At 23.7% G+C, this 13,580-nt stretch overlaps 1 protein-coding gene across 1 annotated transcript; it reads left to right on the top strand.

Moving 5' to 3' along the window:
* The first annotated feature begins 8,783 nt into the window (after positions 1 to 8,783).
* On the top strand, positions 8,784 to 11,053 carry LOC107624654 (putative indole-3-pyruvate monooxygenase YUCCA10). Its single transcript, XM_088491172.1, has 4 exons — positions 8,784 to 9,414; positions 10,357 to 10,590; positions 10,669 to 10,794; positions 10,880 to 11,053. Exons 1-4 carry the CDS (start codon positions 8,785 to 8,787, stop codon positions 11,051 to 11,053), a joined length of 1,164 nt encoding a protein of 387 aa, XP_088347298.1. The 5' UTR covers position 8,784.
* Positions 11,054 to 13,580: the final 2,527 nt, after the last annotated feature.

Below are 13,580 nucleotides of genomic sequence, written 5' to 3'. Positions count from 1 at the left end.
TTTCAGTCATTCTCTGGATTTGAAGAACGGATTCTTATCCCATAGCAAAGAGCATTCTTTTAAAGTGGCTCGTATGACTTTAGCCTTCGAGAAGGAGTTTCGAAATGTCTTTGAATTGTAACGAGTTTCTATTCTTTCTATGATTAGTTGTTCTTGGGTTCCTCCTTTGATGGATACTTTTTGTGATGCTAGTTACTCAAAAATTGGCAACGAGGTTGTTTGGGAACAATAAAGAGTTGTAATATTCTTCAAGAAGAGTTATTTGCTATTTGGAGAGGATTGTTTTTAGCCTGGGATTTGGAGCAAAAAGATGTGATTTGCGAAATGGATTGTTTGGAGTCTTTCATTCTTGTTAACAATTCTCATGATAATGCCGGGTGTGTAGATCCTTTGGTGCTTAAAGTCAAAGATATCATGATTTGGAAGTAGCGCGCTAATTTTCGCTTAATCCTGCGAGATGTAAACACAGTAGCAGACACCATGATAAAAATGGCATTGAGATCACATTCGCAACATGTAGAACTTCTAATGCTTTGAAAGGAATTTGAGATGAGTATTTAAAGGGATCGTCCTGCGCTTTCTTAGTTCCTTAAGATTTTAGTCCTCTTTTCTATTTAGTTGTTTTAAATTTTCAGTAAAAAAAAAAAAGGGAACAGTTATGAGTAACAATTTTATTTAAAAAAAGTAAAATAAAATTTCAAATGTAGTGGATTTTAACGATAAAGTTCATTAGTTAATTAAGATTCTTTCGAAATAAATAGTAAAAATTAAACATTATGAAATTATATTTTTTTAGAGTAAAGTATCGTTTTTGTCCCAAATATTTGGGATAAGTTCTATTTATGTTCTAATGTTTAAATCGTCCTATTTGTATCCCTAAGGTTTATAAAAGTGATTCAATGTTATCCTACTATCAATTATACTAACAAATCAGATTATATTTTTCAATTATTCAATGTTCGATTTTAATATTATACCCACTATTTGTGTTTAGATTCAATTATGTCCCTAGAAAAATGAATTATGTAAATGTTGTATGAATTAGTTTTAGCTTTTGATGAGCTATTCTTCGGAGTGGATCATCGATTCTATCCCAGACATTTGTATTCTAACTTCAAAAAGAGATTTTTAAAACTCAAACTAAAGCGTTCATGATGTGTAATTGACGGCAGGATAACATTAAATCACTTTTACAAACGTTAGGGATATAAATAGAATGATTTAAATGTTAGGGACACAAATAGAATTTGCCCCAAACATTGGGGACAAAAACGATACTTTATTATTTTTTTTATAAGTAACCTCTTAATGTTTGCCATGGTTCATTAGTATATCTTTTAAGTTGACATTGCTTTTATAATTTAATATTTACTCCAATTAAATCAAATAACTGATATATTTAACTAAATTAGTTAATTGATATAAAATATAATAAATTATGTGAGATTTAAATATTTAATTAAATTAATTAATTAATATTATTAATTTATTTTAATTATTAAAATAAATAAATTAAAAAAACTTTTAAAATATATATAGTAGTTTTATCATTAAATATATATTCTGAAAACTTCTTTTTTTGGTAAAAAGATAGGACTTTAATTTCGTTCGTTGAGATCAGATTGAATAATTATTATTTGACTGATTCTTGTAAATAGGATTCTAAATATATACTACTGATGTCATTGAAATAAAATAATTGATTATATATGTCACCAATTGAATTTCTCTTTTTTAACGATCATTAATTTCACACTTTTCTTGTATCTTTTCTGAATAATTAGTAGATAGTAATAAGATTTAATTATTAAACAAAAATCATATAATCATGTAAGGATTATCTACCAAATATCATGTAACAAAACTTACTCTCTTTTTTTTTAAGTCAATAATATGATAATCACTACAAAAAAAATATTAATTACTGTTAAATTTATCGTCAGATTTATCAAAAAAATCTGCTAGTTATATGTTTATTTCGACGATATAAACTTTTTTTATAATTATTTGTGGACAGATTTTTTAGTCCACCACTAATTACCGACAAATTTAGCGGCGGATATTAATTTTTAATTAACGAAATTATAGAAATTGTTACCGTCATAAATTCGGCAGTAATTTTAAATTTTTTTAAAATTTGTTTAGAAATTTAATATATAATTTTAAATGATTAAATTCAATATTTTTTAAATTAACAAAATTTAAAATTTTATAATTTTTTATAATAATTTGTCTATAATTTTTCGTTAAAAATTTACAAATAAGTTCACACATCAAAATTTAAAAATAAAGAAAAAAAATAATAATCACTCGTGTATAGAAAAAAATAGCACTATAAATATATACTCTAAATTCAGAAAAGATGAACTTATATAAAGTTCGATATGAAAATAAGATATCTCATGATGACTAAGTAAATTACATAGTTGAAACTCTCTAGACAATAAAATATTAAAACAAAATTAATTACACACATAGTATATCTATTTAAGATTCTAAGTAATCCATTAACTTGCATATGTATGACTTTCAAATAGTATATCTATTAACTTGCATATTTATAGGAGTATTTTTTGGAATAGTAAGCTGTACACCTTCAATCGTAAACTATAAACATAATCAATACACAAATTATAATTAAATAAATAAATCAAAGTTCATATGTTCAAATGAGAAAATTGTAACAAACTTAGTAAAATTAATAACAATCAACTCAACAAAATTAATTCAGAAAATAATTAACGCACACAACAATAAGCTCAGAAAACTAACAACAATCAACAATAAGTCAATAATTAACTTAAAAAATTAACAAGCTAAAATTAAGGGTAAAAAACAAAAATAAGCCAAGGGAGAAAATAATTTACGTGAATAAGCTAAAACGAAAATTGTTTCATGAATCCATCAATGCACGTTTATATGTAGTTCGCTCTATTTCTACATAATTCGAACCAGTTTGGTTCGAATTACACACAAAGCACACACATTACACAGAAACACACGCACACACTAATTCGAACTAGCTTGGTTCGAATTACACACAATAGTTCATGGTATAATTCGAATTATGCTGTTAAAAAATTAATAATTTATTAAAAAATTTATTAAAAAAATTAATAATTTAAAAATTAAAAAAATATATATTTTATTTCATACGTTAAAAAAAAGCTAACAAAATATTTAATTACGAGACTTCTTTAAAATATTAATGAGCTATCAATTCGAATTCCATACAATACTTTTATGTCCATTTTTAATAGTTCATGAATATTTTTTAATAAATTTTTTTAAATTATACTACAAAAAATATTTTATCCTATGCAAAACAATTTAAAAAAAATGGCTTAAAAAATGTTAGGAGTACTATAAAAATTTGTAATGTTATAATAACTTAGGTAAATACATGCATGTACTCAAATTTTAAATAAAATACTCTACATAGTCAATAATAATTTAGAAATAAAAGAAAATATTTTATTCCATACAAAATAATTAAAAAATATATTTTATTCTATACAAAATAATTTTAAAAAATGGCTTAAAAGATGTTATGAGTACTATAAAAGTTTGTAATATTCTAGTGATTTAGGTAAATACATGATAAAAATATTTTTTCTTTAATTTCTAAATTATTAGTGACTATGTGGAGTATTTCTTTAATGTCCTAAGTCATTAGGATATTACAAATTTTTATAGTACTTCTAACATCTTTTAAGCCATTTTTTAAATTATTTTGCATAGAATAAAATATTTTTTTGTGGTATAATTTAAATAAATTTATTAAAAAATATTCATGAGATATCAAGAATGGGCAGAAGAGTATTGTATAGAATTCGAATTGCTCACCATATAATTTGAATCAGAGTAATTCGAACTTCCCTATGCGTAATTCGAATCATGTAATATCTCACCATATAATTTAAATAATTTTATTAAAAAATTATCATGAATAAATTTTTTTAATAAATTTTTTTAATAAATTATTAATTTTTTAACAGTATAATTCGAATTATACCATGAACTATTGTGTGTGTAATTCGAACCAAGCTGGTTCGAATTAGTGTGTGCGTGTGTTTCTGTGTAATTCGAACCAAGCTAGTTCGAATTATGTGTGTGCGTGTGTTTGTGTATAATTCGAACCAAGCTGGTTCGAATTATGTGTGTGCATGTGTTTGTGTATAATTCGAACCAAGCTGGTTCGAATTATGTAAAAATGGAGTTCGAACCAAGCTGGTTCGAACTACGTATAAACGTGCATTGGTGGATTCATGAAACAATTTTCGTTTTGGTTTATTCACGTAAATTATTTTCTCCCTTGGCTTATTTTTGTTTTTTACCCTAAAATTAATTCACAGAATTAACAACAATCAACACTAACTAACTCAAAAATAATTAACTCAGACAACAGTAAACTAAAAAAATTAACAACAATCAACAATAAGTCAATAATTAACTTAAAAAAATAACAAGCTAAAATTAATTCAAAGAATTAACAACAATTAATACTAATTAACTCAAATAACAATAAACTTAGAAAATTAACAACAATCAACAATAAGTCAATAATTAACTTAAAAAATTAACAAGTTAAAATTAATTCAGAGAATAAATAACAATCAACAATAAGTCAATAATTTAAATTAAAAAACTAACAAACTAAAATTAATTCAGAGAATTAACAACAATCAATACTAATAACTCAGAAAATAATTAACTCAGACAATAATAGACTCAAAAAATTAACAATCATCTAAAATACTATCAACTCAAAATAAACCCTAAATTATACCCTACTTAACCTAATATTATCAAATTTCTAATTACACTAAATTAATATAACAAACCCTAATCACACATTTCATTAAAAATTTTAATTAATAATTTAATAAAATACCTAAGAAAATCCTAAACAAAAAAATTCTGAAGAAAAATACAAAAATTATAAAAAAAAATTATCTTTGATGGTGGCTGCAGAATGATAAAAACGTGGTAATGACAAGAGGCAGCAGTAAAACCTACAATGGTGGAGTTAAGATTTAGTAATATAACAAACAACCAAAAGAAAAAATGGACAACAACCTTACCTACTTGGTGCAGTGGACCTCAGCCACGGTAATAACGACAACCTCCGATCGACAGTAAAGGACACCAACAGCGGCAGCATGACGGAGACTTTCCACAGAGACTCCAGTAGCAGTGACGATGACGACAATGTTGTTTACCGGTGGCGATGGCAACTCCAGGTGGCGGCGGCGCAACTTTTCTCATTCGACCAGAGGGAGGGAGGGAGGGAGGGAGAGGGAGAGGGAGAGAGAGAGAGAGAGAGAGAGAGAGAGAGAGAGAGGAGTTTCGCGTTTGAATTTTATTCCAAATTTATCGTCGGATTTATCGGCAAAAAAATTCGACAATAAAATGTTCGTCGTTGCCTAAACGATGCGTTTCAGTAATCTTGTTACTATTGAAATGTTTCGACAGAAAATTCTACGATAAATTGAGCACTAATAAAATTAATTTTTGTGTCTTTATTTACTGTTAGATTTAGCGACGAAATTTTAAATCCGATGACAATTTATTCGAGGGATGAATTTTTATTTATATCTGTCAAAAAATTCACTATTAAATCCAACAGTACTTAACGTTTTTCTTATAGTAAATCTACATTAATTCATATAATGGTAGTCAAAAAAATGAAAAGTTTCTATTACTCAATGTTAGAAGAGAGAATTGTATAAAGAAAAATGAATTTAGAGAGAATAAGAATGAGTTAATTAATTGAAATTAGAAATTCTGATGTATACATGTATATACAAAAATTGAGAGAATATTTTAGAATACATGATAAATATGCTATCTATATGCTAATATTCAAATGTAGGCAAATATTAAAAAAATATTAATCATCCAATATTTTTCTTTTTTTTTTTTTAAGTGAAAATGATCTCATACTCAATATGAGAAGCGAAATTTTAATATTTTAGAAAGTAAGACGATAAAATCTTACTATACCAGTAATAATAATATGGCAAAGAAAAAAAAGTATTATATCCTAAAGTATAGCCAAATGAATAAAATGCTGACAAATTTACTAACAAAGTAATCTCAACAATATTTTATGTTGCTAATAACGGAACCCATTAACTCCATTATAAAAATACTAAGTATATACCAAAAATGACCTACCAAATAATAATAATAATAATAATAATAATAATAATAATAATAATAATAATAATAATAATAATAATAGCTAACCTTCATCAAATGAGATGAAACTAAGGCTAAAATTCTCCTTGTTTATTTACAAAATATAGAAAAGTTGTTATAAATTTTCGTATGAAATGATTTAAATTAAAAATAAAAATCTAAAAATGATGGTTTAACTGTTATCATTATATCTTATTTAACTTCTCTTAATATAGTACATCATATAAATTTAAATACAAAAAGATATATAAAATAAATGTGAATTTAAAATTAAAAAAATATAACTCTGATAAAAATACCAAACTCTTAAAAGTGAAATGTTTATTTAAATCATATTAATGTGTTTATTTTAAATGGATAGTCCATTTTTTCTATTATTTAAAATGGATTACTTATCTTCTCTATTATTTAAAAGCGTCCATCTTTTCTATTATTTGAAACGTTTCATTTTTAAGAGTTTGGTCTAATTTAAATTATTAATATTTTTTATTATTTTTAAAATTATATTTAATTATTTATAAATACATATATCTCGTTTACACTGTAAATGAGATAATTTTTCATGTATCTAGTTTACAGTACAAACGAGATATGTAAAAATTAAAAAATACACATATCTCGTTTACACTATAATATAAACGAGATATGTGCAAAATTATCTCGTTTACAGTATAAACAAGATAAATAAATATGGTATAAATTGGTAAATACGCTACAAATTAAATAAATTATTTATTTTAGTAATTAAAATAATTAAATAATTTATTTTAAAAAAATCCGATATACTTATGCTTACATTTTATTTTATTTTTTTCTGTAAGTAATGTTGTAATAAGATTCTTTTACATGTTCTTAAATAATATGTTTCTTTGTACTATGGATGTTGAATAATCAAAATTCAAAATTAGGAACAAAACTAAATATGAAACCATTTATAAACACAGTTAATTTATTTCCTTAATTAAATTAAAGTAAAATTGTGTAGAATTGATCAGGTTTTGACTCATGCCCGTAACATTTAATTTATATTAATCTTTCTTTTATAATAAAATAATAAATATAAATTAATTATAGTTAGGGTAAAGTATATTTTTTATCTTTAAAATTGGTAAAAATTTTAAAAATATCCTTAAATTTTATTTTGTTTTTATTTTATTCTAAAAAATTTTTTATTTACATCAAATATACTCTCTACAGCTAATATATTATATATATATATATTATCTGTTTTCACAAAAATTACAAAAAAATATTTTCTCAAATCTTAATACATAAAAATGATAATATATGTATTATTATTGTATGCTATATACAAACATCTACGTTCTTTTTTATTATATTATACAACTTAAAATTATAATATCATATTATTATTAATTATAGATACTTATTACAATTATAATAAATTTAATTATGACTCTAAATAAATAAAATAAATAATTATTAATTTTATTTTTTATTTTTTATATTCAATATTTACTATAAATATAAAAAATACAATAATTAATGAATAAAAATATGAATAAAAAATAAAATATATATATCAATTAAAATTAAATTTATTAACTAATTGAAGGTAAATAATATTTGGCAATTATTTTAGTATTTAATTTAAATTTATTTTTTTGTAATGAGATTGATCAATGACTTTTTAATTATTTTATTGTTATTCTATAAAATAATCAAAGAAAAATAACACATTAAAAATAAAATACTTTGACTCTTAAATCTATACTCATGAACCACAAAAGAAATACTATATATAGTCTTTAATAGTAAAAAAATAATTATAAGAATTATTTATTAATATTGATACCAATCACAATTTATTATTGATATCCTAGTCCTTTTTAAAATATATTTTACTTTTTTAAAATATATAATGTGTGTAGTGTGTACCGTCTAGATCTTTTTTATAATTATAATAAAGATATTTTTTTAAAATAAAGAGATTTTTAATAAATAAAAAAATAAAAATAAAAAGAATTGATAATAATAAATAATAATAAATGTCATTATTATATCGAAAAAGAATAATTTCATTTCAGATAAAAAAAAAAGAGTTCACGAAGAATTAATATCTCACTTTAATTAGTTGGAGAAAAATCTAATTTTAGTATATTAAGTTGATAGATAGATAGATAAAATTATAAAATTTTTATGTTATCTCTTTTAACCTACTTTATTATATTATCAATTATATTATATATATAAAAACAAAATCAGTTATTCAAACAGCTATTTATATAAAATATATATTAAAAATAAATTAATATATATATAGTTATATATAAATACATATTGACTAATATTACAGGTAATTTTTAAGATTCCCATACATAATATTTTTGTTATATTATTATTGCTTAAAAATATATCAAATAGTCCAGATTTGTTTCCATCCTTAGCAAAAGTATATGTAGCACATTTTTATTACCAAATCCTGGCTAAATATCTTACCAAAAATATTTGTTTCATGCATGAACAAATAGGATCCTTTAGCATCTCCAAGTAAATTATATAAACCCCTCAATTCTTTCACATTACATAACTAACCATCAAAGTTTAGAGGGAAAAAAAATGGAGGAAACGACAGTGGTAATTGTAGGTGGTGGACCTTCAGGGCTTGCAATATCAGCATGCCTTAAGCAATACTCAATTAGTCACATAGTACTTGAGAAAGAGGATTGCAATGTTTCTCTTTGGAGAAAGCATGCTTATGATAGAGTAAACCTTCATTTGGCCAAAGAGTTTTGTGAGTTACCTTTGATGTCTTACCCTCCTTCTTACCCTACCTTCCCCTCCAAGTCTTGTTTTCTCGAATACGTCGACAGATATGTCGAACGTTTCGAGATTAGCCCTCGCTACTGCCGGACAGTGGAGTCGGCCACGTACGACGAGGGCGAACAGATGTGGAAGATTGAGGCAAAGGCGATGGTTAAAGAAGGGGATATGGAGAAGGTGGTTGATGAGGTTTATAGGGCAAAGTATGTTGTGATAGCCACAGGTGAAAATAGTGAAGGATATATTCCAAATGTGGTTGGCTTAGACACTTTTAGTGGACAAATATTGCATTCCAAACACTATAAAAGTGGTTCTATATTTGCATCAAAAGAGGTTTTGGTTGTTGGATGCGGCAATTCTGGAATGGAAATTGCATATGATCTTCAAATTTCTGGTGCCAAAACTTCAATTCTCATGAGAAATCCGGTAATTTAATTTCGTATCTAAGTCATTCGTATATATATTGAAATAAATTTTAATTGTATCTATGCTTCTTTATTTTTAAAATATAAAATCCTATTGAATCCTTTTGATTTAATACAATTGTAAACACAAAAGTTTTTCGATGCATTAAATAATTTTTTTATATTGTGTGGTTGTTTGAGTGTCATTAAATTGATAAAAAAAATCTCTTTTTAATAAAAATCTTTTTTAATATTTTTGATAAATTTTTAGTAATAAAGTAAAAATATTAGAAAAAAATATAGTTTTTTAGAAGATAATTTACATCTTTTTTAAAAAGATATTTTTTTAAAAAAATAAATATATTTTTCATATAATAAATAAACAAAAACATATTTTTATACACCAACATAATTAATAGATAAGTCATTCCTATATATATATAGAAATAAATTTTAATTTAAATCCTATTGAATCCTTTTGATTTAATATAAATATACAATTGTATACACAAAAGTTCATCAATGCATTAAATAGTTCTTTTATATTATGTGGTTGTCTGAGTGTCATTAAATTGATAAAAATAAAAAATCTTTAAGTTTTAATTTACATTTTTTTTAAAATTTAAAAAACATATATATTTTTTATATAATAAATAAAAAAACATATTTCTATATTGTTATATCCAAATATAATTGATAAATAAAAAAAATTGTATAAAATATTTAAATATAAAATTATTTTTACTTTTCTAAAATTTAAAAAAAAAATTTAAAAAACTCATTCAAACATGTTTTTTTTTTTGGTGACTTCATTTAAACATGTCTTCTGTCTATATGTCTTTCAAACAGATTTATTTATTTATTTATTATTTGCCATAATCATGTGTTGAATTTCAACAGTAAAAAATTCAGAAAATAATGTAAAATAAAAATTGAATTAGTGATTTTGAATTTGCAATTGTAGGTTCATGTGGTGAGCAAAGAACTAATCCATCAAGGTATGCGCATGCTGAAATATTTGCCGGTAAATATTGTGGACAGTGTGATCACTTTTGTAGCAAACATTAAATTTGGTGATCTCTCTCCATTTGGAATTCGTCGTCCAAATAAGGGACCATTCTATCTCAAGGAAGCTGCTGGTCGGTCTCCAATTCTTGATGTTGGAACCATTGCCAAGATTAAAGACGGTTCAATCAAGGTATTTTTTTAAATCATTCATATTTTTTAATTCATTTATGTAATTTCTTATACCAACAAATTAAAACATATATAACAGGTTATCCCTTCTCATATAATGAGAATTGAGAACAACAAAGTCATATTTGGAAACAACACGGAGAAGGAATTTGATGCAATTATGTTTGCCACTGGATATAAAAGCGTGGCTAACAAATGGTTGAAGGTGAGAATATAATAATTAATTAATTAAATTGAGTTGATTATTATTATTATTATTATATTACTTAATTAATTATTTAATTGAATAGGATAATTACAAGTATGTTCTAAACGAAGATGGAATGCCAAAGAATGCATTTCCAAAGCATTGGAAGGGAGAACATGGATTATACTGTGCTGGACTTTCAAGAAGAGGCTTGTTTGGTGTCAAATTTGATGCTGAGGCTATTGCTGACGACATCAACCGAAATCTTCATTATTGATCATTGTTTTTTTATGCTTTTGGGTTTATCGCTATATATGCGTTTTTATTTTGTATTAAACTACTACTTAATAAGTAATAATCTAGGGTTTGTGTCTATGATTATGCATACATTTTATATGAACAACCACTATATATATATATATATATATATATATATATATATATATATATATATATATATATATATATATATATATATATATATATATATATATATATATATATATATATATATATATGTCACATTTTCTTATATCTGATTGTTTGTTTCAAGTTACAATATAATGTATAATTAATCACAAAATTCTGCTAGCTTTAATTTCTTCCTCAATTCCATGAAGTTTCTTATATCTGATTGTTTCTGATTTTTAATTAATTGAGACTAATCGAATTTAAAATTTTGATTTTTTTTATAAAACGTGTTGTGCCAATTTAAAAATAATATTTAGGGTTAATGATATAAGAGTTTAAAATTTTTATTTGAAATAAAAATAGTATAATTATGGATGTAATAAACTAATAATAAAAAAAAGGATTCTTGTGATTTGATTCACGTAAAATTTGAATTAATTTATGGTGTAATTAAATAAAAAAGATAATTATAAAAAAATTAATTGTCAATTAATTAAGAAAAGTATTCACACTTTTTTATAAATAAAAATATTATTTTTTATTTTTTATTTTTAATTATGTAGCATTCCTGATATACATATACTAAATCAATTATTTAAACTCATGAATAGCATTAATTCATTACTAATAGCCCTAACCAAAGGGTTTAATTTATTCAGTAATGCTAGGTAAACAAAAAAAAAAAAAACAGTTAGAATTTATCTTATTTAGCATTTATTAATTGTTGCAACAATTAATAAATATTAAATAAGGCAAGTTATGACTGTTTTGGCTAATTTTCTTTGGTTACCAAATATTTCTGTAATTTATTATTTCATGCTAGAAAATTCTTTTGATGATACCAAAAGTTAAGGGAATCCCCACTAGAAGCCTTTCTATTCTCTCTATATATTCTGTGTTAGAGTTCTTCTAAGAATATGCAATCTCAAAATTAAAATCTATCTGATAACGAAATTATACAGCACATTCAAAATTCTTAACAAATTTTTAGGCCTGACCATTTTTGTGAATATACTTGGTCTCTGCAGGCCCAATGATATGGCATATCAAAAAATTATGAATAATCATACTAGGAGATCCGGAGAAAATTTTACAATAGTATAAATGTTTAATTATTCTGTTGGTCCTATAGTTTCGCGAAATTTTCAATTAGGTCCCTATACTTTTTTTTTTTTTAATTAGGTTCTTGCACTAATTTTTTTTTTTCAATTGAGTCTCTATACTTTTTTTTCCTTTTATTTTAGTCCCTGCACCAATGTTTTTTTTTTCAGTTGGGTCCCTATACAATTAAGCCAATTACTACTAAGAAGGACCTAATTGAAAAAAAATTGGTGCAGAGACCCAATTAAAAAGAAAAAAAGTATAGGGACCTACTTAAAAAATTCGCAAAACTATAGGGACCGACAGAATAATTAAACCTAGTATAAATTCTTAAGAAAAAATATTAAATAAATCTTTGAAAATTTTTGTATTTATAAGTCTATGACGTAAAAAAGGTATTAAGTGTTTAAAGAATCGTAATAGTAGATTTATATAGATCTCTGAGAGAAAAATAAATAGTGTTCAATATTATAATTTTTCACAATTTATAAATAATCTAATATTTTTTTAGAAATTAGTATTTAAAAAAAAAAAAGCTCACATGAGAATACAAAAAAGTCTTACATACGGGCAAAACTAGAATAGTTTTTAAGAGGGACTAATATAAAAATATAACTCTAAAAAAATTAAAATTAAAGATCTTTATATATACTCTTATCAATTACCATAATATTTAATTATTTTTTGTGGTAGAAATTCTCTTAAAATCTTTTAACTCGTAATCATATATACATTCTTTCTTTTTTGTTATTGTTTTTTTATTCTTCTTAAATATGAAAAAGGGGTTATTCTTGCGATAATTGTCTTATTATCTTCGTCATCGTCCATACAGGCTTCAACATGGTTTTTATCTCCTTAATAAAAAAAATAAAAATAAAAATAAATTCACCACCTATATATCACTCACTATAGTCAGTAGTATATATATAATTGCAAGTGGCTGAAAACGACACATACAACTCAGTGAATTAAGTCTTTTTGACTTCTTTTTATTTGTCTAATTCTTCAAGTCTCAAGTCAATGGAAAGAACTATACATTGTGTTGAAGCAATGCACTAACATTTTGTTAGGCATGATTAATAATTACAAAAGTAAAAATATCACTTTAAGCTTTTTCCTAGAAGTAACACTACTTTTTTTTTTTTTATTTATTTCACGTTATATGTCCTTTTGTATTGAAATATAATTACGTATAGATTTTTTTAATTCTGTTGTCTTTTTATTCTTAATTGTTTTTGGATTCAACAAGAAGCGACATTTAGATATGATATTTTGGTCGACAGAAATTCAAT

The sequence above is a fragment of the Arachis ipaensis genome, chromosome B6 (assembly GCF_059453495.1).
Source record: "Arachis ipaensis isolate K30076 ecotype BB chromosome B6, ASM5945349v1, whole genome shotgun sequence".
Lineage (NCBI taxonomy): Eukaryota > Viridiplantae > Streptophyta > Magnoliopsida > Fabales > Fabaceae > Arachis > Arachis ipaensis.
Note: the sequence above shows the minus strand (reverse complement) of the source record. Positions and strands in the feature narration are given on the sequence as shown.